We start from the raw sequence: 27,284 nt of genomic DNA, 5'->3' as shown, positions 1-27,284 counted from the left end.
AATATGTATACAATCATCTAGTTTATAGCATGAACAATTAAAACAAGTTAACCAAAGTTCATGATACATGACATAAGGGTCACAGTGACATACTTTTGTGGTGTGTGTGTACTACTCATCTAGATGTATCTGCTTACCATGTTTAATGATTTCACGTAGAACAGTATGTATACAGGATGTAAAAAAATTTGTCATGAGCTGAATGCACAAACTTAACCTAAGCAAGTAAGATGTGAGTGCAGATCCCTGACCTTTTGTTGTAAAAGTGTGGTTGTTGTTGTTGTTGTGGGGTTTAACGCCATTTTTCAGCACGATAGGCTATACATGGCGGCCAGTATTAACGGTGGAGGAAGAACCCGGAAAACCCCGGAAAGAACCACCGACCCACGAGAAGCTACTGGCAGGCTTTCTCACATGCCCACATTGGCTGAATCTTAGACTCGAACCGCCGCAGACAGAGGTGAGATGGCAGTGATCCATAACGAAGAGCGCTTTAGACCACTCGGCCACTCGGGGCCCCTAAAAGTGTGGTACTAACAGATATGTATACTTTGATTATTCTAGCATAAACAGTGCTTGAGATTAAACACTTTGAGCACAAAATTGAATCCAAGCCAGTCAAGCATAAAGATGTAGTATATAATCATAAGGTGTGTGTGCACCGACAATTTCAGATTGATCAAAATCTATTTGCTTTCTTACTTCAATGCATTTACTATATCAAAGATGTCATTCTAGCAGGACTAGATAGTAGTATAATTAGAACCAGCGATGATGTAATATGTACCCACTTACATGGTGTGTCCAACTACAAACTGCACAGATTCGGACCTGCCACTGTATCACATGCTGGCAGATCTGGGTCTGTGCAGTTTTTTTTTTAGGAGTAATCAGTAGAGAAAACTATACAGACCCTGATCTGCAGGTGCATTATATTACAATAGATCTGGATCTTTGCTGTTTGCTGTTTGACTCAACTTACAAGCATGCATATATGGTGACACCGGTGATACTGTTGATAATGTTAATAGAGGTTAGCACATGGATAACATTGGTAAAAAATGAAGAAATCATGATAGAAATTTGGGGTGCAATGATATGCCCCAAACTGTATTATGATATACCAAACACATATTTATAACTAGTCTTTTTTTGTTTTCATTTAAACTTCACCGGAGCGTTGTTCTAAATGTCTCAAAACATCTTAACTATCTTATTAAATCTTTTTAGCGAAATGTTAAATAAGTCACTGCATATTTTTCTTGAGACAGTTGACATATCGACAGCGTCTGAACTCAAAGCTGCCCTCTGTGCAGTAACAATGTCTCCTGCTGTACAAAAGACTCTCTCCGATGGCATGAAAGTTGCAGGAATGCATAGCCTTTTCCTGGCTACTTGTGCATGGAGTGGAGACTTGTACTGCTGAGCGTCCACCATTTGAAAGGATCCTCATCCATCGTTAGCGAGTCATTCCTGAATAAGTCAACCTCATGTATGGCTCTATCAAGACTGGATTGAGTACTGTTCATATAGTGTCATTAGGAACAAGACATACACATATGAGGCAAACTGAAGTTTATACATTTTTATTTTTAACAGGATAAATATCCCCTGGTCTTGATTTGTACCCCACCCACCAATTAAACTTTACCCAAACACCCAATAATGGTACCGTGTACCATGTTTACATTCTCTTGCAATCTCATGGTAAGCGTTTATCTAGGAGAAAGAGAAAATATGGCTATTAAATTGGACAAATTGTCAGGAATACAAAGATTTGTAAGATAAAAGAAACACTATGAAAGAATTGCAGTACAGAAAATCATGCATTATGCATTTCCACAACAGCAAACAACAAAATACTGTTATATAGCTGAACTATTAATAGAAATAATAACAATCTAGAATCATCTTTATCCAAGACTTTGAACACCCTAAATTCTTTCTCTGAACATTTTTCGAATGCATCCCAGGATTACTGATAGCAATTCTATTCTTAGCTTAATTATCAGGCACACAAAACAAGACCAATTTTCATCATGAAACAGAAAGGAAATTCAATACCTGGCATTTGTAAAATGACAATCCTCATGATGTACGTATACCTATAAAAGTCTGTCATGGGTTAACATGTCATCAAGCATATTTTAAATGGGCATTGTGTGCAAAAATGTGTGAAAATTATGATTTCTTAAGTGTTATATGATATAGTTTTTATATTCATGTTATTGCTATGATAAAAGAAAAACTTGTACTGGCTGTGTGGTAAGATTGGTTTTGAAATTAAGTTTACTTGTAGAAATATCACAAGACTTGCCAAAAAGAATAAAGATAAATTGATAAAACTGGTTCCATACGTGCTGTAGAGCAAACAACATAGACCCTGATCTGCAGTCACATTTTGCTATCGCAGATTGGGATCTTTATTTTTTGCAGTTTGACTGGATTTACAAGCTAGTATAGATGCTATGCATAAACTTTAATCCCTGATATCATTTAAATAAATGTGGAATCTAAATCCATCCTATGCAAGTTGTGTCAGTTTGAGATAGTCTGCCTTTTGACATGTTGTTGCTGTCTTATCTTAAAATGCCTTACAACAAGTATACACTGAATCCATTATCCCTGTTATCTAAAAGACATTGTTAACCCAAAAATTCAGTTTAGTCAATTACTAGATTCATGTGACAATTAACTTTACATGTGCCTCACATTTAGAATCCTTAAATATCCCATTCTAATATGTTAAATTAATGTACTGCTTCTCCATTTACTTAAATGAACTTCTCTTCCTATATTTTTTACTGAATGCTGTCTGTTCAACTGCATTCAAGCAAAGAATAAGGAGAAGTGCAAAGCACGTTCCTCTAAAAGTTGAATAATGTTCACTCGATTGAATACAATCCAACTCATTCAGATCTCAGCATGAAGTTTATTTTTATCAGCCATTGTCATAATACTTATACCTCACACAGTGTGCTACTTTATCATTGGTTTATTACAACCCAAGTTCTGATCAGCAAATTTTTCAGTCTGTATGAAAACGGCAGTGCTTGGTATACTTAAAACTATTACAGATGAAAGCTTAATATAGGAAGCATAATTTCTTGAACTTTAATTTTTGCATACAATCTTTAGCAGTGTCTTTTCAATCTATCAAAAACTAATACAGTTCAATGTTTTGACCAGAAGGTATTTTCTCATTTAGAAACAACAGCATTTACAACAAAAGATATCAAGATCAACTGATATACTGACTCCAAACATTCTGACTTTGTTGTGTCTACACAGCAAACACAACTGTTAAACAGATGACTCCAGAAACAAAAATATAGGCTGATCTTGCCTTCCCATCCCTGCAACCATAGAATTTTTGGATTTTTATGTATATCCATATTATGTGTATTATTATCAATGACCATAATCTGCAAAGGTTATTTAGTTAATAACATTAAATACTAATATTATTTATGAATGGGTTTATACTGTAAGATGAGTCATGTAAACATTGCACAGATCCATTCATAAAGCTCCATGGTTGAGATGTACTGTAATTCAAACAAACTTCGTGTGATGTGAATGGAGGTCATGGGTTTTCTAAAAAGGCCAAGATGACCTAATATTTGATGAACAAGTGTAACTCATATGCCGTTGTTTACCTATTCAAATCTTTCTGGAAGGAAAAGTATTTACTAAGAACAGAAGGGAGCATCTGGTCTGCCATGGAAATTTCAGATGAAAGACACAGAATTAAAGGTTTCAAAGGATTATCAGGATTGGCAGAGTTGAAAGAATTTCATTTTGTGACTGGAATCCCTCTGACTATTTGCATGGTATTCTGTTAGGAGTTACCAAAACATTATTGTACAAATGGTTCTCATCAACTGAATGCAAGAAGGACTATTTTGTAGGCAGTAAGCTCAAACTTATTTCCAAATAACTGAAAAATATTCAGCCTCCTGAATTCATCGAAAGGCTACCCAGAGACCTTGAAAAGCATTACAGTAGTTTCAAAGCTACAAAATTACAAGCATGGTTACTTTAATATGCACTTCCTTGTCTTGTTGGTATCCTGAAGGATACTTATTTAGAGCACTTTGCTTTATTATCTGAAGGTATATATATATACTTCTTGGAGATACCATCACACAGGATAAGTACACAGAGCTGAGCATTTATTGAATTTGTTTTATTCACAGTTTTGTAAGCTTTACTCAGATGGCTCATGTGGCTTAAATGTTCACAATATAGGATCTCATTTATGCAGCTATGTAAGCAAATTGGGTCCACTTTGGTGTTGGAGTTGTTTTTCATTTGAAGATTCCAATTCCATGATTCTGCAGGCAGTGAATGGAACAGGCAATGTAATGCATCAAATAATAAAATTCAAGGAAGCACCGGGCCAACTGAGAAATGCTCTTCAGCTAAATTCAAAAAATACTTGGACAAATCTGAAGAAAGCTGATAATTGTGACCTTGCTGGTGCTGTCACCATATTGTCTGAAGATGAGTACACAACTGCTATTCTTTCAACACTATGTACGAATGTATCACGTGAAAAAGGTCACTAGAATAGTATTGAATGGGAGACGATTTTATTCTGCAAGCTACTCTAGGATGACAAAAAGAGTATGCAATGCTGTGCTGACAGATGAAGGTAAAGCTGTTATGGTCAAATATTTTGTTATGCTTGAAGAGGGCAGAAAGGTATTTGCAGTTTCTGTGCCACTGCATCATACTAATAATTCTATTATTGGACATTTTTCTGCTGGAAAACATCTTGCCCCTGTACAAATGGACCCGCATTGTGAACTGGTGTCTGTGGAGACATTTGTGGAAAATTTGTTCCTGATAGATGTGAAAATCACTAATGTGCAACAGTTCATTGTTAGGATGCCTAATATACATGGACATAGTGTTTTCAAATAAAGGATTGCAGTTTTGTATATCTGTATCTGCAAATGGTAGAACAAAGTCAATGAAAGCTTTTCTACCAAGTATATTTTGCAGTGTTTCCCTTTACCCTCATTTGCGCTTCAGAGACCCCCAAATTTTGTATTTGACCCTCAGTTTTGATACCAAAGTTTGTTTTTTACACAGTCTGACCCCCAGTTCTCACACCAAGGAGATTTTTGACTCTCAGTCTTGCACCCCTAGGGGATACACTGATTTTGTTAATGCTCAACAGAAGATATTTGCCATATCTTATAATCTAAAACTAACTCAGAGTATCAGAATAAAAATCTCTACAGTTTAATTTTTGCACCTTTAATTTATGAAACAAATCTTGTAAAGAAGTTTGTATTATGAATTTTCAGGAATATTTCATGAATATAATGGTAAAGAAATGGTATAGAAATATCCTGAACATTTTCAATAAATATCATAGTTGTTCATCAAAGTTCTTGAATTGTTCATGAACAAAGCTCAACATTTGTTTCAAACTTTTTAAAGTTATAATGGTTCATAAAAGTTCATCATTATGTTCATGAACTTCAGGTACATGATTCATCAAAATTCTTGAAGTGTTCATGAACTTAGTTGAGGAACTTTCATGAATATTTGTTCATGAACTAAAATAATGAACTGATCATAAACATTTCAAGAACGTTCATGAACATTCATGAACCGTTCTCAATTGTTCATGAAGTCATGAATTTGTTTTCATAGGGGCAGCACAACATTTATGATAAATTTTAACGTTCCACTGAAGACTTGTCTATGACATTTATGAACGTTAACACAAGGTGTGTGTGGATACAAAATCTCTTTACATGACTCTATGGGGGAAAAAGTTGCAGGCAATTGACTCAACATGAACAAGTTCTTGTGTTACCAGGATCTCAAATAGAGACACCTGATAAAGTTTGCAATCTTTAAAAACTGTGGCCAGATTCTAAATGACAAACCATCATCATCATCATTTACATCCACCAAGACATTGAACTTGTAGGTAGAATTGAATGATGATGGTGTAGGGTATTCTGATGAAAACAAAATCCTATAGATTTCCTTGATCGTCATCATGAACTAAATTCTGTCCATTCCATTGTCTGATCAGCAAGTTCCAGCATTCTGTTTCATCACCTTCATCAACGGGAAATGATGATAAAGTATCATCAGCATGCATCATTATTCTGCCATTTGAGTATGCTGTCAGTAATGATTATATTATGGAATGCTGGTCACGTATGGCCCGTTTCACTTGTTCTCTATGTATTTCATGTTCACTCTGGTCATTTGTCAGCCAGCTCACCAGTAAATAGCTCATTCATACACCTGGACCAGTTAGTTAGCTATCAAAATGGCATCCAAATATGGTATATGCCTTGTGGTCTGACCAATTAGTGAAGTATGGTTGTCCAGTTATGCAGTTTATCTGGATGGCCAGTTCACCAGTCAGAGATAATGGACTTCTCACCACTGTAATCATACTTAGCTCATTTGTATGGCTGAATTGGTTGGTCAGTAGTTGGAATGGCATACCAAAAGATGAAAAATGCCTTGCAGTCTGGCTAGCTGGTGCGGTATGATCAGTATGGACCATCAGTCTGTACCATATTTACATGGACCATCAGTCTGTACCATATTTGCATGGACTGTCAGTCTGTACAATAACTGCATGGACTGTCAGTGTGTGCCATATTTACATGGATTGTCAGTCTGTACCACATTTGCATGGACAATCAGTCTGTATGATATGGGCATGGACCATCAGTCTGTATGATATGGGCATGGACCATCAGTCTGTACAATATAGGCATGGTCCATCAGTCTGTATGATATGGGCATGGACCATCAATCTGTATGATATGGGCATGGTCCATCAGTCTGTATGATATGGGCATGGACCATCAATCTGTATGATATGGGCATGGTCCATCAGTCTGTATGATATGGGCATGGTCCATCAGTCTGTATGATATGGGCATGGACCATCAGTCTGTACAATATAGGCATGGACCATCAGTCTGTATGATATGGGCATGGACCATCAATCTGTATGATATGGGCATGGACCATCAGTCTGTATGATATAGGCATGGTCCATCAGTCTGTATGATATGGGCATGGACCATCAGTCTGTACAATATAGGCATGGTCCATCAGTCTGTATGATATGGGCATGGACCATCAATCTGTATGATATGGGCATGGACCATCAGTCTGTACAATATAGGCATGGTCCATCAGTCTGTATGATATGGGCATGGACCATCAATCTGTATGATATGGGCATGGACCATCAGTCTGTATGATATGGGCATGGAACATCAATCTGTATGATATGGGCATGGACCATCAGTCTGTATGATATGGGCATGGACCATCAGTCTGTATGATATGGGCATGGACCATCAGTCTGTATGATATGGGCATGGACCATCAGTCTGTATGATATGGGCATGGACCATCAGTCTGTATGATATGGGCATGGACCATCAGTCTGTATGACATGGGCATGGACCATCAGTTTGTATGGTATGGGCATGGACCATCAGTCTGTACAATATTGGCAGAATTGTAAATCTTCAAGTCAGGCTTGTTTCCTTAATATGTTCATGCATGGATGATAGTTGTACATGCCAACACCTCTTGGGCAGGAGAAAACTTTGACTGTAAACCCTCATTCCTCATAGATGGAGTGATATTGATTACAAGACCTAATGCCTCATGGATGTAGTCATATTCACTTGTGAACCCTCAAACATCACTGGCAAAGTCCTAGGCTTATCCCCAGAGGGAATGAAATATATTAATTTCTACTGCTGAACTTATCAACAACAAAATCTTTGGTGTCATGTTGATCACATGTGATCCCAAAACTTCATACTGTATATATAGATACAACATGCTCTAACACTGTTTGGGAGTAAGGCATCACCCATGAGACTATATTCTACTCTATTCACTCTTGTGCCATGGTATTCTGTATCTGCATGAGGTGTGGAGAGGGCATGTCAACATCCCCATGAGACTAATCAACAATTCTACTGCATTCATTGATACAGTTGGTTCTGGTACTGTTTCTGTATCTTCGAGAGATGGGGAGAGGGCATGTCAACATCACCCATAAGATTATTCAACAATTCTACTGCATTCATGGATATAGTCAGTTCTGGTACTATTTCCGTATCTACATGTTTTGGGGAGGGATCAAGAGGGCATCGACATCCCCAATGAGACTAATCGATGATTGCTATGGTGTCTTTGAGTTTGCTAAGGCCCTTGAGCTGCTTTTCAAAATGATGGTCCACATATTTCTGACCAAAGTACACAGACATATGCGTGCCCATAAGCATTTGCATTCATAGACACATATTGTTACCATCCTCCATGACCTTAATTGTTTACGCTTCTTGCACATGGTTGTTAACTCTTTAAAGAAGAAGCTAGTAAAGAAGGGCAGTCAACAAACAAATATATAAATAATGTAAAGCATGTTACTGAAATGACTTAAAACAGTTGATAAGTACAGTACCCAAATTTTTTTCCAGTGAAATTGAATTTAGTGACTGAAATCAAATGTGACAATAAGGAAAATTTGAAAACAAAATTGTATGCACATATAAAACAACATTCTGACATACTATACCACTGAAAATAAAAGATGGAAGATGAAATCCAAATACTAGATAAAGTGGATTATAACGCAGGGCATATCTACAACATGACAGTTAAAATAAGAACTGGTATATCCAGGTATAACGTTAACCACCGAGCTGATAGAAACAGGATATGAGTTGCTTCCCTTTGTCTATCTATAATAAATAGACAGACATTTTTCGCCTTTCTGGTAGGGTTGGATTCAGTGGCAGGAAACAAAGTTATCCTAATGTAATGTGATCAGGTAATGTATTTCACAGAGAAACAAACAGTGAAGATGGTAGTAGTAACAACAGAAACTGTGGTTGTAGTGTCGGCAGTAGCAAAATGACAGGATTAATGGAGTAGGTTCGATCTACACTGCACTTCTCTAATATACCAATACCTGCATTTTAAGTTGTTTGTAATTGAGCCAGTCTCCTACAGGCTAATGACTGGTACATGCTGTTTATTACCCATGAGAATAGGATTCTATTGCAGAACCATAATTGAGAACTATTAATGCTGAGATTTTCCAATAAATATATAACAACTTTATCCCAACTTCAAGAGAGGAATAATGTTACTGGAATTATCCATAAATTTTATTGATTTCTATTCTTGGTTATTTCTTATAATTGCTTCAATCATCTCTGTGTGCATTAGCTTTGAGTGATACTCCTGTGCATTGGTTCAATATTATGTCTGCTGTAAAGCTTGAAATAAAGGACACTGCTAACTAAACCACATCAATTTTTCATATTAGTCTTCAAAGCCAGGCTCCTAAGCACCAACATTAATGTTCCAGTTTATCAATCTATGTTGATCCATTTGTCACTGTTATTAAACTGCTACCAAAGACAGGAAGTAAAAGATGATATGAGGTCATTTTCATTTGACTCGATCATCCAGTAACAAGTGAGACACACATGTCAAGTTTCTGATCACACAGTAAGAACACAGAACTGCTTTTTGTTTAGTCTGACTTTAGGACACAGCAACACAAGTAGGTTATTTAGTGCTAAAGCAAATACAATAAAGTGCCAAGCCTAAGAACACATGAGGGTAGCTGACCCCGACTGATCTGATGGTAGGATTCATGATAAAAAAAGCAATTGGAGCTCAAATGTCATGGTACAAAGTACTGTGGCAAAAATGTCATGGTACAAAGTACACGGACTAAAATGTCATGATACAAAGTAATGTGGCTATAATGTCAAGATACAAAACACTGTGGCTAAAATGTCATGCTATAAAGTACTGTGGCTAAAATGTCATGGCACACAGTACTGTGGCTAAAATGTCATGGCACAAAGTACTGTGGCTAAAATGTCATGGTACAAAGTACTGTGGCTAAAATGTCATGGCACAAAGTACTGTGGCTAAAATGTCATGGTACAAAGTACTGTGGCTAAAATGTCATGGCACAAAGTACTGTGGCTAAAATGTCATGATACAAAGTACTGTGGCTAAAATGTCAATGTACAAAGTATTGTGGCTAAAATGTCATGGCACAAAATAATGTGGCTAAAATGTCATGGCACAAAGTACTGTGGTTTAAATGTCATGGTACAAAATAATGTGGCTAAAATGTCATGGTACAATGTACTGTGGCTAAAATGTCATGGCACAAAGTATTGTGGCTAAAATGTCATGGCACAAAGTACAGTGGCTAAAATGTCAAGACAGAAAGTACAGGGACTAAAATGTCATGATACAAAGTACTGTGGCTAAAATGTCATGGTACAATGTACTGTGGCTAAATGTCACGGCACAAAGTATTGTGGCTAAAATGTCATGGCACAAAGTACTGTGGCTAAAATGTCAAGACAGAAAGTACAGGGGCTAAAATGTCATGATACAAAGTACTGTGGCTAGAATTTCATGATACAATGTACTTGGGGTAAAATGTCATGATACAAAGTACAGGGACTAAAATGTCATGATAAAAAGTACTGGGGCTCAAATGACAAGGTACAAAGTATCATACAGGGGCTATAATGTCATGGTACAAAGTACTATGGCTAAAATATCATGGTACAAAGTACTCTGCCTAAAATGTCATGATATTAAGTACAGAGGCTAAAAAGAAATAATAATAGTAATCTGGCTAAAAGGTCAAGATACAAAGTACTCAGTCTAAAATGTCATTATACAAAGTACTCAGTCTCAAATGTCATTATCCAAAGTACTCAGGCTAAAGTGTCATGGTACAAAGTACTGTGGTCAAAATGTCATTAAACAATAGTGCTGAGGCCAAAATGTCATAATACAAAGTACTAGGGCAAAAATGTCATGGTACAAAGTACGGGGGTGGGTGGGGTAAAATATCATGGTATGAGAGCAACTGGGACTAAAATGTCATGGTACAAAGTATGGGGTCTAGGATGTCATACTAAAAAGTACTGGGTCTAATATGTCTTGCTACAAAGTACTGGATCTAAGATGTCATGGCACAAAATATTGGGGTTAAAATGTCATGGTACAAAATACTGGGTCAAAGATGTCATGGTACAAAGTAATGGGCCTACATATGGTACAAAGTACTGGGTCTAAGATGTCATGGCACAAAATACTGGGACTAAAATGTCATGGTACAAAATATTGGGTCTAAAATGTCATGATACAAAATACTGGGTCTTAGATGTCATGGTACAAAGTAATGGGCCTACATATGGTACAAAGTACTGGGTCTAAGATGTCATGGTACAAAGTAATGGACCTACATATGATACAAAATACTGGATCTAAGATGTCATGGTACAAAATACTGGGGCTAAAAGGTCATGGTACAAAGTATCAGATCAAAGATGTCACGGTACAAATTACTGGGTCAAAGATGTCATGGTAGAAAGTAGTGGGTCTATGATGTCATGATACAAAGTACTGGATCTAAGATGTCATGATACAAAGTACTAAGTCTAAGCTGTCACAGTACAAAATACTGGGGCTAAGATGTCATGGTACAAAGTACTGGATCTAAGATGTCATGGTACAAAGTACTGCGGCTAAAATGTCATGGTACAAAGTATTGGGTCAAAGATGTCATGGTACAAATTACTGCATCTAAGATGTCATGGTACCAAGTACTGAGGCTAAAATGTCATACTACAAAATACTGGGGCTAAGATGTCATGGTACAAAGTATTGGGTCAAAGATGTCATGGTACAAATTACTGCATCTAAGATGTCATGGTACAAAGTACTGAGGCTAAAATGTCATACTACAAAATACTGGGGCTAAGATGTCATGGTACAAAGTATTGGGTCAAAGATGTCATGGTACAAAGTACTGGGGCTAAATGGTCATAGTACAAAATACTGGATCCAAGATGTCATAGTACAAAATACTGGGGGTAAGATGTCATAGTACAAAATACTGGGGCTAAGATGTCATGGTACAAAGTACTGGGGCTAAAATGCCATGGTACAAAGTATTGGGTCAAAGATGTCATGGTACAAATTACTGGGTCTTGGTACAAAGTACTGGATCTAAGATGTCATGGTACAATGTACTGGATCTAAGATGTCATGGTACAAAGTACTGAGGCTAAAATGTCATGGTACAAAGTATTGGGTCAAAGATGTCATGGTACAAATTACTGCATCTAAGATGTCATGGTACAAAGTACTGAGGCTAAAATGTCATACTACAAAATACTGGGGCTAAGATGTCATGGTACAAAGTATTGGGTCAAAGATGTCATGGTACAAAGTACTGGATCTAAGATGTCATGGTACAAAATACTGGATCTAAGATGTCATAATACAAAATACTGGGGCTAAGATGTCATGGTACAAAGTACTGGGGCTAAATGGTCATAGTACAAAATACTGGATCCAAGATGTCATAGTACAAAATACTGGGGCTAAGATGTCATAGTACAAAATACTGGGGCTAAGATGTCATGGTACAAAATACTGGGGCTAAGATGTCATGGTACAAAGTACTGGGGCTAAAATGGCATGGTACAAAGTATTGGGTCAAAGATGTCATGGTACAAGTTACTGGGACTACATATCGTACAAAGTACTTAGTCTAAGATGTCATTGATACAAAGTATTATTTAAAAGGGTCAAGCAGGTGAATCCCCCCTCCCCCATTTTCTGAAGGAAAAATCTTCATGTCAGTCTCAACAAATTAAGACTGCAATATCTTGGGATGGAAAATGAAATCTCAATTTCAGTTAGATATGATGCAGACAATGGCTAATTCAGCAGAAATTCCATTATAGCTTGATATCACTTTTGCAAATCAATGTGTGCAATTTTCTAGGCAGTTATTTTGGGTATGACTGGTACCAAGTAATTATTTGAAAGCTTTGTAATTCATCTTTGGGGAGTGCTAGTCAGTACAGTAGAAGATGCTATCACTCATGCCCATAATGCTCTCTGGCATTGGTGCCAGCAGGCCAGTTGGACTTTTCATTCAATACAGTTCGTGTCTATACCTGAAGGATATTTTCACCCTTTAATAAATCATTTTTCTTTAGAAATTCAGAATAGTTCCAGTCATAAAACACGTAATGCACATTTAGAAATAATACTGTAGTTACCCATATACGCTATGCAGCAAACTTCAATGAGCCCAGACCCAGATCAGATATTGCATGTTGTGCTTTTTGATCAGGGTCTATGTATTTCAACTGAAACTGTAAGTTTAATCTGCACCATTTCACAAAAAATATCACAAGTCCCTCCATTATGAGCAGAGCTGATAACTTAGTTTACATTTAGGTGCATTTCGTAAAGTTATTATAAAATATGACTTTTAACTTGTGAGTATTAATCAAAATCCCCCCACCCTCCCAATGTGTGTTTTGTATAGCAGTGGTTTTAAAATTAGGGTCAACTGATATGTTTTTTTCTTACCAAGGGGAAACAGTGTGCAAAAGTCAGAAATGAGAAACATGGACTGTCTGCAGACCGGAAACATTTTTTGGCTGCCCTAACAGCTCTTCTGAAGGTGAACAAGTACTCATCCAACCAAGACATCAAGTTCACGAGGTAGCCATTTTTTCACCTGCTGATCAAACTCTTTTGACAAATAAAAGCTAAAAGAGTGACAAATTAAGGACTGTCGCTGAAATTAGAATGTTCGTGGGAGCATTCATTGTTCATAACTTGTCCAAGCAATGAGTTATCATGTTGCTTACTGCTATGTTAAAATTTACCTCTGCACCAATTAAGTAAACCTAAATTTTATTTGTATATTAAATTGAGGAGTAAAGACCCCGATCTGTGGGGGCATTAAGCATTATGACATTTGGTTTTCACTAGTCCCAGTTCAGTATACACTGAAAAAAGCATTTGTGGTATTTTATAACAACTCTCCTTGACAAAAGACATACTTTTAGCAAAAATGAACATAACTGATTCATAAACATCTAAATAATTATACAGCTTTACAAACCTTGTAAAATTTGTGCAAATCTTCCTTGCCAATTGTTTTCAGAAAGGAAACCTCTATGTTATCTACAAAAAAGAAACATATGCAAAGTGAATAAAGTTAGCTAAAGCACATTTTTCAACAGTCAGACCTGCCTTCAAAAGATCATTTATATTCACCGGTCTTAAACAGCCACTTTCTCTTGGTCCCTTACTCCAAATTATTATAGAAATAAACATCTTTTTAATCTGCAACCTGTATTAGACAGACACTCTTTTTAACTTTTCAGAGGTGAATGTTTAAGATAGGCTTGACTGTACAATCTTGAGAGACCATATCTATTGATTAAATATTGTTATGAGCTGTAATAAGGGACAACCTGTCTTCAGAGATCATGATATTTTGATTATATACTGTTATGACCTGTAATAAGGTACAATCTGTCTTGAGACCATATTTATTGATTATATACTGTTATGACCTGTAATATGAGACAACCTGTCTTGAGAGACCATGATTTATTGATTACCATATTTACCGTATATATTGGGACACGATAAAATAATAATTTTTTCCCTATCCCAAAAGTTACGGTGAAACTGTACTCACCTATGTCATATGTCCCAAGACTTAAGAAACAAATAAATTTGTATTTTATTTGTGCCCCCCCCCCCATATGTAAGTTGCTATAAAATTGATAAACAAAACACTTTTTTGATAATGAAAAGAAAGAATCTAATCTTGTATTGTTAACATTCGTTCCTTTTATTTCATCATGAGCATTAAAGAATAAAATATGTCCATGAACTCCGTATGTGTAGCATAGGCATCCATACTGAAGCACGTATCACTTATGCATGATAAAAAAACGACACGTTGTTCATTGACATGAACACTGAGAAACAAATTGTGTTTGGTTGTGCTCAAAGGCTGGATCCAACAAAATTGTTAACGAGAGGGATATAATCAACCAATGTCTTAAAGACAACTGTCATTCACCCATGACATGGTGTTAGCTGCAAAATAACCAAAGCTCAATTATATCTAGGTCAACTATATGACAGTATCTCGCTAATAAAAATCATTATCTGAAAACACATTCACCTGTGCGCAAGTGACAATCTTTTCATTTGCATGGGTTACAAATGTATGATTAAAGCAAGTTATTGCTGTATATACTATTTACCCACAGACATCAATGCCCATTTGTATTATAACTAAAGATGTCAAGCACAGAAAAGACTGGGTGGTGAATAAACACAACTGGCAGTAAGCAGTAAACTCATTCTTTGAACTTACCAACAGGACATCAAAGACAAAGTTTTTTTTATATTATTACAAAGCATGCCAACCTTGGAAGCTGACTTTGGTTACTCTGAATGTGCTGTATTTTTTTTTTAATATACAAAGATGGCTGAGATATGGAAGCTAACTTTGGTTCCTTTTCACCGGTATTCATGGGAATTTTGAAAATAAATTGAAACAATGGAACAATTTAAAGTGACATAATATAGTGCTTCGTGCACGGACATCGATGATCCAGCATCGCCCAGAAGATCTGGAGGCAACTAAATCATTTGATGAATTCGCAAGCCCAGAAGAGAAGCAGACGATTTCACTGACAATATGATTAACAGGAATGAAATTCTGGTGCACTTTTATCTCATTCCTGGACAGGCTGACGATAAGATGGGGATCAAAAGTGACAGAATTAGCATGACTGGTGCAGAGTTGAAAAAAATCTATGTTAGTCCTTACAGTTTCAGCTTCAGGTCATGTGTTAGCTCAAATGATAATTTTTCATGGTATGAGAAAGCTAAAAATAATATTCATGCGCCAAAAGAATGAATCATACATGTGCAGGAGAAGGGTTGTGTTGATGAGATGACGCTGCAGTGGATTAAAGACTTTTATCTTAAGTACAGAGTTTTCAGTTGGAGTGCATTTTCCAACATGTAATTTCTGAATGATTTAAAAGGTGTCCCACAACTTATTACTCAAAAAAACGATGTGTCCCAGAACATACAGTGCAAAAGAAAATTACTTACAACATTAATATTTGGTGTCCCAACATATACAATAAATATGGTATATGCTGTTATGACCTGTAATAAGGGACAACCTGTCTTGAGAAACAATGATTTATTGATTATATACTGTTATGTCCTGTAATAAGGGACAACCTGTCTTGAGGTACCATGGTTTTTTGGCAAAAGGGGTGGTTTATTAAGACAGGTTTGGCATGTATTAGCAGAAAGTCCTCTGTCAATCATGACAACCTTGTTAAAAAAGAAAAATATTGGTTTTTAAACTATTTTAACTTTATTATTGGAGGAATAATGTTTTTCTCTGAAAGGTTAATTTAAGATTATTGAAAATCTTTTAATTTATCTGACAACTGAGTTAATCTGATAATTTTAGTGAAAAAAGCTTGTGTCAAACAAATGTGACTAGTCCACAAATAAATCTTCAATCTTAAAACATGACAGGTAGTTATTGAATCAATTACTTATTTATATTTACTATTGTACAAAATAAAAACAGAATATGGGCCCATAAAAAATATCCCTTTTCCTTCAAATAGCAAATGTCTAGCAACAATTTTCATGTAACTGAATTTTTATACAAGATTAATGGGGTACATAGAATATACCTATCACCTCTCAAATTTCAGTTATCATTGTTTTCAAGAAACTTGAACTGAGAACTGATCTTTTCACGAGGGGCAACATTATCATAAAATGTTGATTTTGTAAAACTAAGTTCTCATAATACAGATACCTGCAGAATTGTGAAAACAATTTTTTTTTATAGGTGGGATGACTCCGTATGTGGAAGAGTGGATAATTTTCAAAATGACTGGACATCCATCAATCTGTACATTCAAAATCTGTTCAAAATACTGTACTGTGGCATGATCCAGTTAAAACACATTGCCTCACAACAGCACTCTGTACTACCTTATTTGTGAGTTGGACTTGTACTAAGGTATGTTCAATATAAAATCCAAATTCATCTCCAATATGGGCTCCTTGACCTTACCATTGTCATATGAGATAAACCTGTCCCTTGGACTGAGTAAACCTATCCCTTGCATTGAGATAAACCTGTCCCTTGCACTGAGTCAACCTGTCCCTTGCACTGAGTCAACCTGTCCCTTGCATTGAGATAAACCTGTCCCTTGCATTGAGATAAACATGTCCCTTGCACTGAGTAAACCTGTCCCTTGCATTGAGTAAACCTGCCCCTTGCATTGAGATAAACCTGTCCATTGCAATGAGTAAACCTGTCCCTTGCACTGAGTAAACCTGTCCCTCACATTATACTGAGATACTTTACAGTAAGAGATCACTTGAATTCATCTCAAAGCAACATTACATAAACATGGAGTGGCACCAACAAAGGTGTATACAGATACCAAATAAAAAAAATTTGATGTGAAAATTGTGTTATTTAGAATATTCAGAAATGAATAATTTACAGACATCATGGTGCAAAACACAGAAAAATGTATTAGCATAGAATTCCTTTCCACATGACACCATTTGCCATACATACTCACTTTTAAGTTAAGTCCAACTGCAAACATAGACCCTGATCTGTTGTTGCATGATGCAGTAGCAGATCAGGGTCGATGTTGTTCATTCTACTGATTACTTCTAACAAAATGCTATGACCCAGATCTGCCAGCGAATTTTGCTACCACTGATCAGTGTCTATGTTGTTTGTTCTACTAATTATTGCTAACAAATTGCATAGACCTAGATCTGCCAGACATTATGCAACAGCAGATCTAGGTCTATGCAATATGCAGTTGGATCCAATGTATAAATGAGCATACTGGTAAATTACATTACTATAGCACAATTTATATTTATTACATTTAACTCGTGAAAATATCAAGATGGGTTGTCTCCAATGAGACAAGTATGGAAATATGGGCATGGACGATCCAAAGCCATTTAATGTTACTAGTTTTGGTCTTACTGAAAATATTAATGATTTTTATTGTCATGGATAATATAATGAATCTTACTTGTGTGGTCGTTTGAAATTTAATTTATAAAACTCAATATTTCACTTGCTAAGGTTCACAATATAATAAAGAATGAGCTTCAAAAATTTTGTTTTAAATAACATCCTCTATTTATACTGATTGTTTGCTGATTCCAAAGACAGGCTGATCTTTACTGTTTTTGCCCTTTCCTTGAAGTATTCAGGAACATTAATTGACTAAACTAACATTCTTACAATGATAACTTCTGGATATAGATCCAAGAGTTAATGTACGTGGGCTTGACACAAGACGAGGCACTTAAAATTGCCAACTCTCTCTGTTTTTCAATGCATAACTGTTCTATTTTAATTAGAAAAAGAGTGTTTCATTGAACCCCTCTGGTTCCACCAATGAATCAATCATATTTTGCAATTTCTTAGCAGTCTTCCATTGTGTCTTCAAAATACATCACATACATGTATTAGAGTTTACCAAGATGTCTTACTTTTTTAACATTAATTCATTTAAAAACAAAATACAAGTGAAAAGAATAAACTGATCCTTGTCTTTTACTTTTAAAAGCTCTTAACATGACTAGTCTTTTGCAAAAGTAGCAATTTAACTGTTTAAACAAATTTAGTAGTTTCAAGAGAATCTAGAATCTGTTGGAGCAAAAATGAACTCTTGTAGTAACTGATGTTTCTCTGAAAATATGAAGCAATAGATAGATAGACAGACAGAGAGACAGATAGAGTGTGTGTGTGTGTGTGTGTGTGTGTGTGTGTGTGTGTGTGTGACAAAGGGGAGTAACTCTTACATTTTAAGTCCCCTGAAGGCTATATGTGTTCTGGATGTTTGTCAATTTAAACTTAAGCAACATTTTTAACAGGATGCTTACATTTGCAGAAAAGGGTGGGAGGGATTGTTAATAATGTGATGAGGTAAGAATTTTCATAATTTAATAATAAAAATTTCTTTCCCTGTCAAATACAATGCCCAATCATATTAACATTAGGAGAAAAGGTATGAGGAGGAGGAGGAGGAGGAAATGCTAGAGTATCCAACCTCTACCCACATCATTCTGCAGAATCCTGATTTTTGCTCTAATAAGAGGATGAACTTCTAACCTGACATGAGCATAACATAAGATTATGTGTTTATACACATGTAAGGGTGGTCCCAGTGGGATGCCACACCTTACAATATCCCTACATTTAGATGTTTTCTCACAGTGAATCCAGGGAAAGTTGCAAGGTCATATCCAGGACTGAAGTTGTGCTGTCATGAATGGGGCTTTGTAACTGTCTGTGCTGTTATGAATGGAGCTTCATAACTGTCTGTACTGTCATGAATGGGGCTTCATAACTGTGTGCTGTTATGAATGGGGCTCCATAACTGTGCGCTGTCATGAACGAGGCTTTGTTTGTGCAGTTATAAATGGGACTTTGCAACTGTCTACTGTAATGAATGGGGCTTTGTAACTGTCTATGCTCTTATGAATGGGATTCATAACTATCTGTGCTGTCATGAATGGGGCTTTGTAACTATCTGTGCTGTTATGATTGGGGCTTTGTAACTGTCTGTGTTGTCATGAATGGGGCTTTGTAACTGTCTGTGCTGTCATGAATAGGGCTTTGTAACTGTGTGGGCTGTCATGAATGGGGCTTTGTAACTATCTGTGCTGTTACTAGTGACCCCACATGATCGAGCTCTCTTAGTTGCAAAACCACATCACTCAAATAGAAGCTGGAGAAAGTAGATGGGTATGTCAGCGAAATGACTCTACTGTCTTGAATCGAGATATTAGGTTCAAAGGCCAGGCTTGTGGAAATCACTGTTTCATGAAACAGATTATTCATAAGCTATACCTGATCTGTTAAGAGCTCAAAGTACACTGATGTAATAACTCCCTTTAGCCATGTCGCAAGCACTTGTTGGCTTGTCTTGTTTTTTTCAGGCTTCAGTGTTAAGAAGAACCATTGAGGACTATGGTGGATATTTACTGTGTACTGTCTGGAAAACAATATGCAACTATCATCAACACCTATGCACCACTATGACCAACTCAGATGAAATAAAGGTCAAAATTTAATGAAGACTTGGAGTCTCTCACTGCAAAAGTATCAAAGGCAGACAATCTCATCATCTCTGGTGACTTCAGTGCTAGAGCTAGCACAAATCACTAGACATGACCCAGAGTCAACGGCAAAAATGATGTTATCAAATCCAACACAACAGACTCCTCCTGCTGAGAAACTGCATTGTTGTTGTTGTTGTTGTTGTAAGGTTTAATGTCATTTTTCAGCACAAGATAGGCTATGCATGGCGGCCAGTATTAATGGTAGAGGAATAACCCTGGAAAACCCCGGGAAGAACCACCGACCCATGAGAAGCTACTGGCAAGCTTTCTCACATTGGCCGAATCCTAGACTTGAACCCACGCAGACAGAGGTGAGATGGCAGTGATCCATAATGGAGAGCACTTTAGACCACTCAGCCACTTGGGGCCCCTGAAACTGCATTGAACACAACCTCCAAATCACAGACCTGCCAACCGTAACAAAACTTTCTTAGTATAGCAGCTGATATTTTTCTTTAAGTCAAGCCAATTTTCAGTAAGGTGTAACCAAATGTCATGTACTGCTTGTGTCAAGTTGGAAAACATACATTTAAAAAGTTCAAATGTATGATTAGAGACTGATGCAGCAATGGTAAACATAATGTCCCACTAAAAAGTTTGTAATGTACACTTAGACCTTAATTGCCTCCAGTATAGTTTCACAAATTGCACTTCCAGTTGAATGATTTCTTGTTTTTCTCAACTTGATGCCTTAAATTTTTTCTGTTTCACATGGTGATGCAGTCATCTCTCCATGAAACATACTCAAGTCAACAAATGCTCTATAGTAAACAATACTGTTGTCCTACTTGCATTTCTACCCCCCCCCCCAAAAAAATCCGAATATTTATTTTTATTCTTTTGAGCAATTTAAACTTATTGTATGTTTATCTTGAACATGTATCATTTGTTTGGATGCATTATTTAGAAAATTCTGTAAGCAACAGCATCTTATTGACTATGTCATCCGTAGGAGAAGAGACAATCAAGATGTCCCTTGTAATGAATGCTGGACTGACTACAAGAGAAGAGACAATCAAGATGTCCCTTGTAATGAATGCTGGACTGACTACAAGAGAAGAGACAATCAAGATGTCCCTTGTAATGAATGCTGGACTGACTACAAGAGAAGAAACAATCAAGATGTCCCTTGTAATGAATGCTGGACTGACTACAAGAGAAGAGACAATCAAGATGTCCCTTGTAATGAATGCTGGACTGACTACAAGAGAAGAGACAATCAAGATGTCCCTTGTAATGAATGCTGCACTGACTACAAGAGAAGAGACAATCAAGATGTCCCTTGTAATGAATGCTGGACTGACTACAAGCACATAGTCTTCAAGTTTGAAGACTGAGCCTAGCAGACAACCACAAGGCAAAAACGGTGCCCAAAATGCGTCATGAAACAGAAGCACTGTGTTGCCAACTATATACAAACAATATAAAAGTCCAAGGAAAACTGGGCATCCTTCAGAGACTCGGTTTACTCATCTGCATTTAAAACCATATAAACATCAAGATTGGTTTGATGAGAACAATGCTGCCTTACAGAGATTCCTGAATGAGAAACATCGGTTCTAAGAGAAGGCCTGCTAAGATAACAGCACTTCTATGAAAGCAGATTTCAACAACATCAAAAGAATTGTTCAATGCAAACTCAGAGTGTTGCTAGACTCATGGCTGAGCAATTATGCAGAAGAAATTTAGTCATATGCATACAGGAATGACATGAAAAACTTAAATGATGCTCTTAAGACAATCGACAAATCTACAGGTCACAGTCATCAGGAACGTTTCCAATTGTGAGTGATGACAGCACCACACTGTTCTTTAACAAAGAAAACATACTTCAAAGATGGGCATAACAGTTGAACAGCAAACTCAAATCAATCAGCTATCAGTGAGGAGTCAACTGATCAACTGCCCCTGATTGAAATCAACATATCACTTGCTAATTCTCCAGCACTGACTGAAACTGTCAAAGCAATTAACCTGCTTTTAAAATACTTCCAGCAGATGCTATACCAGTAACGCTGGAGGTTTGCACATGGTACAGAAACTGACTGAACCCTTCCAATCAATGTGGACTCAGGGAACTATGCCTCAGGAGTACATGGATGCATCCACTGTCCACTTGTACAAGAGGAAATGCAACATACAATCCTGCAACAACCATTGTGGCATCTCCTCACTGTCCACAGCTGACAAAATTCTCACCAGAATTCTGCTGAATCACCTTGTGTATCACATCAATCAAAGACTCCTACCTGAGAGTCAGTGTGGCTTCAGGAAAGGACAAAAGACCAAAGACATTGTGTTTGCAGCTCATCAACTGCAGTTGAAATACCAGGAACAGAACTCCAACATAAACATGACATTTACTGACTTGACAAAAGCCTCAGATGCAGTCAGCCACAGAGCCTTTAGAAGATCATGACAAAATATGGTTGCCCAGAGAAATTCAAGTCATCTGAACCATTCCCAGTCACCATACATGTCAATCAAGGCTGTGTGCTGGCCCCAGCCCTCTTCAGTATGATGTTTTTTGTTATGCTTACTGATGCCTTTCATGGCTACGACACTCAAATCAACATCAGATGCTGGAATGATGGCTAGTTCTTCAATTTGAAGGGCCAGGAGGTGAAAACAAAGCTACAGTAAGTAAATATTCAAGATCTCCTATTTGCTGATAACTGGTCCTTGAATGCCAGATCCGAGTCTGAAACATCACAGAGTATGGACCATTTCTCTTCAGCTTCTGACAATTTCGATCTTGAATACCATGTCAAGAAGACAAAGGTTGTGCACTGCCTGTGAAAATTGATAAGGATAAGATGCCAAACATTTCTCACAAAGGCACGCATTTGAAGTACATGTATCCACACAGTTGAGATGAGCTGCTCAAGCTACCAGGATGTCAGAAGAGAGACTACCAAAGAAGATGTTCTATGGCGAGCTGAAGGAAGGAAAGTGATCTCCAGGTGGTCAGGTGAAAAACTTCCAAGATTTCAAGTTGTCCTTGTAATACTTTAACAATGACCCAGAATTTTCGAAAGAGCTTGCACTGGATTAACTCTACCTGGCACAGTCTGGTCGCTATTGGAGCCAAAGTCAATGAACAGAAAAGAGTTGCAGAGGCAATTGAGAAGTGCAAGCAGTGTAAATCTGAGAACTACAGCACACCCTCTACTGACAAAAGCAACTCCACATGGTATCTCCTGTCAAGTATGCCACAGACGGTTAAGACCACAAATCAGCCTTATCAGCCACTCACAGAATGCAAAACAGTGATGTCACTGTTAACTTTGAACTCAGTGATGAATAAATGATGAGAATGGCTGGGGAGAAAGGTGTATTACCAAAATCTCTCCCAAATGTTTGAGATGGTATCAACAGCTTATGCTAGTGGGACCGGGAATGGAGAGACAATGGTGGACAGCTTGTTTGTCCACCTTGTCACAGATAGGTCTATCATTAGTCATTCCCATAGGAAGCAGATCTGATGAAAGCTGGATGGATGGAGAGAATACTCTATATGAAGCATCTGACCTCTCCCTGACAATTAGTTGGCCAGGATAATGAGCCTGCCTGGGATATGTTGGATGTTTATCTTGTGGTGGCTACACCAATGAAGTTATCCCAAAAACATGGCACAGAAGATCCAGTGACTTCATTCCCTCCCTTGTCTGAGGAGGTAGTTCACTACAAAGATATGTCCAATATCAAGAGTTCAGTCTTCCTTTGGATGCATCCTACCCAAGCATGGGAGGTATTGAGAATGACTCCTGTCTCAAGGAAGTTGAAGTGAAGAGCCTTCTCTTGATGTGTCCACTTGACACTGACTGCCAAATAGTCCTGTAGCAATTGTGCACCCTCCCCAACCAAGCAGACTGGCATTTGTTGCCAACTGGCATTTCCATTTGTTGGGGTTCTAAAAGTATTCCTTCCACTCCCTGTCCTGCCATTGGATCAGGAAGTGTTTGATTTCAGTCAAGATCATAATTTGATGATCGTAACAACCAAAGAATGGGCACCACTTAGACAAAAGACCCATTAGCAGAGGACACGTGCAAATGCAGCCAAGATACAAGAGGTTTGTTGCCACATTAAGCAGCCTGAGGAGCTGTAGAAATCATTCAGCATAATGGGCATTGTGGCAAAGTCTTCATTGCACCTAACAAATAATGTTGACGCATTTGGGAGGAAGATCAATGAGGTTGACACAAGTCAGAAACTCCATACCATGATGTATGAAGTATTAGGAAGGAACCATAATGGTCTTCTTCATATTTACTATCCATCTAAACTGAGAATGAGGTAAAGAAGGTTGCCAAGGAACACTGCCATTGCTGTGGATGTGGACATACTGTAGTGGAATAAGATGCAGTCCAATGTTTTGGTGAAGGCCCAAAGGCTGAGACTGAGGCTGAATGCAAGGCCCAAAGGCTGAGATTGAGGCTGAATGCAAGGCCCAAAGGCTGAGATTGAGGCTGAATGCAAGGCCCAAAGGCTGAGATTGAGGCTGAATGCAAGTCCCAAAATTGATATACTAACCAGCGGTAGCCAAAGTGAAGATATTTGCATATCATGCAGGCTTGCATCTAGGATATGGAAAATGTGGGTACTTGCCCCTCATTGAATCTGAAAATGAGGTGGGGAGGGGCAAGGTAGTGACAAGGGGTGCATCCCAGTATGGTTGAAAAAAAATACTTCTCAACAGATTCAAACAATAGCAAGGATAAGAAGTGGATTAAATTCATATCAAGTGTTCTGTATATTATAGTATGACACTTAAAACTGAAATCTGTATATTATAGTATGACACTTAAAACTGAAATCTGTATATTATAGTATGACACTTAAAACTGAAATCTGTATATTATAGTATGACACTTAAAACTGAAATCTGTATATTATAGCATGACACTTAAAACTGAAATCTGTATATTATAGCATGACACTTAAAACTGAAATCTGTATATTATAGCATGACACTTAAAACTGAAATCTGTATATTATAGTATGACGCTTAAAACTGAAATCTGTATATTATAGTATGACGCTTAAAACTGAAATCTGTATATTATAGTATGACACTTAAAACTGAAATCTGTATATTATAGTATGACACTTAAAACTGAAATCTGTATATTATAGTATGACACTTAAAACTGAAATCTGTATATTATAGCATGACACTTAAAACTGAAATCTGTATATTATAGCATGACACTTAAAACTGAAATCTGTATATTATAGCATGACGCTTAAAACTGAAATCTGTATATTATAGTATGACACTTAAAACTGAAATCTGTATATTATAGCATGACGCTTAAAACTGAAATCTGTATATTACAGCATGACGCTTAAAACTGAAATCTGTATATTATAGCATGACGCTTAAAACTGAAATCTGTATATTATAGCATGACGCTTAAAACTGAAATCTGTATATTACAGCATGACACTTAAAACTGAAATCTGTATATTATAGCATGACACTTAAAACTGAAATCTGTATATTATAGCATGACACTTAAAACTGAAATCATTCTTGTGTGTTTCTTTAATAACACTTTTCTCTACACAAAAAACTAATCATGAACAGATGCAACATGAAATTTTGAAGAAAAATAGTCTACATATATACACTATAACTCATGCTGAAGACACTGATATATCAGTTTAAAAACAACTTCCCTTCTGATCTTTTTTTATTGTTAATGGAGAAAAAGTAATCTAATGTTTTCATTGTTCTAAAATGTATTTTTTTGGGGACGGGGTAAAAACTAATTATAATTATGCAATACTTACCCATGGATATTGTTTAGCTTTCTTTTCCATGCCGAGAAAAACTGTCATTCGTTTGATGTGCATACATCCACCCTTAGAGTGAAGAATTGACAGTATGTCATTTATCCCTGCTATGTTATATGCAAGACAAGCACAGCTAGCTCATCTTTTTCATCGATGGCTGTTACATTTGGACATCAGAGAGGGTGGGAGGAGGACATTTGTCAATAGCCATGGGTAAGTATGGCATAATTAAAATTAGTTTTACCCCCCCCCCCAAAAAAAACCCCTACATTTTAATAGCAGGAATAGCTTACCCATGGCTCTTATTTAGCTGAATTTGTCAGTAAGGCGGGTTGGCTGATGCTCCGTTAAACTGATAACAAAACAGAGAAAATAGGAAACACTCACCATTAGTGGAAAGATTCTTGATAGGGAAAGTTGGTATTTCTTGGGGCGACATGTGCCACAATGATAGGACCCAGAGAAAAGATGCCTTGGTTTTTTTGTGACAATGAGTGGAGGTAAAAGGAGGAAAAGGTAGTATGGAATGCCAAAATGCTGCCTTCATGATATCCTCCAAGAAGGAGTGATTAAGGTAGGCCCATGAGGAAGCAATGGTTTGAACCTCATGGGATTTAAGTTTCACAAAGGAAAGATCTCAATCAGTAAGAAGCTGGTATGCTCGTTTGATTGTGGTGGCAATCCATCGTGAAATAGTGGTGGCTGAAATGTCTACAGAGCCCTTGAGAGGGAGGAAAAGACGCTTCCTACCCTTTCTTTTTCCCTTGGATGCCGAAAGATATAAATGGAGTGCCTTCACGGGACATAAAATCCTATCTGTATCATCTGCAGCACAGATTCAACTGAAACTGGGGTTTTCTACTGGTAGTGGAACTATGGAAGGTAAGTGATTTTTGGCTAAAAATCCTGGCTGACAATGGAGGGAAACCAAATCACAATTCCCATTAAACTGGAGACAGCCAGTGTCAATAGATAAGACATGAATCTCACTTTGCCTTTGCACTGAGGCAAGTGCAAGTAAAAATACAGTCTTGAGAGTGAGGTCCTGAAAAGAAGCCTCACTCAATGGTTCATAAGGGGTTTTGGTTAATGACCATAAAGCACAAGAAAGATTCCATCTAGGCGTAAGATAGTGCGAGACAGGTCTCTGCAGCTCAAAATACTTAAGATTGGCACTGTGTGAATCCAAACCAATTACCATGCCTTGAGAAAATTTAAGTGTATTAGAAATGGCAGCTCTATAGCCCTTGATAATGGATACAGAGCACTTTTTGTTCTCAAAGTATTATGTATATCTGATTTAATTTAATTGTTTGTAAATTTCAAAATCTTTTTATTTTTAATTTCATTACATGTCAAAATGTAGTTTT

At 37.0% G+C, this 27,284-nt stretch overlaps 1 protein-coding gene across 2 annotated transcripts in view; it reads right to left on the bottom strand.

Annotated features, from left to right (window-relative positions):
- Positions 1-27,284, bottom strand: part of LOC149794988 (insulin-degrading enzyme-like) — a 151,224-nt gene that overhangs the window by 6,760 nt on the left and 117,180 nt on the right. For both annotated transcript variants that reach the window (XM_089964649.1, XM_089964650.1), the window contains exon 27: positions 14,000-14,061. In XM_089964649.1, the coding sequence (XP_089820775.1) occupies positions 14,000-14,061 (62 nt within the window). The remainder of the gene's footprint in view (positions 1-13,999; positions 14,062-27,284) is intronic.

The sequence above is a fragment of the Sinohyriopsis cumingii genome, chromosome 7 (assembly GCF_028554795.1).
Source record: "Sinohyriopsis cumingii isolate HCF-2022 chromosome 7, ASM2855479v2, whole genome shotgun sequence".
Taxonomy (NCBI): Eukaryota; Metazoa; Mollusca; class Bivalvia; order Unionida; family Unionidae; genus Sinohyriopsis; species Sinohyriopsis cumingii.
This window is presented reverse-complemented; position numbering and strand designations above follow the sequence as displayed.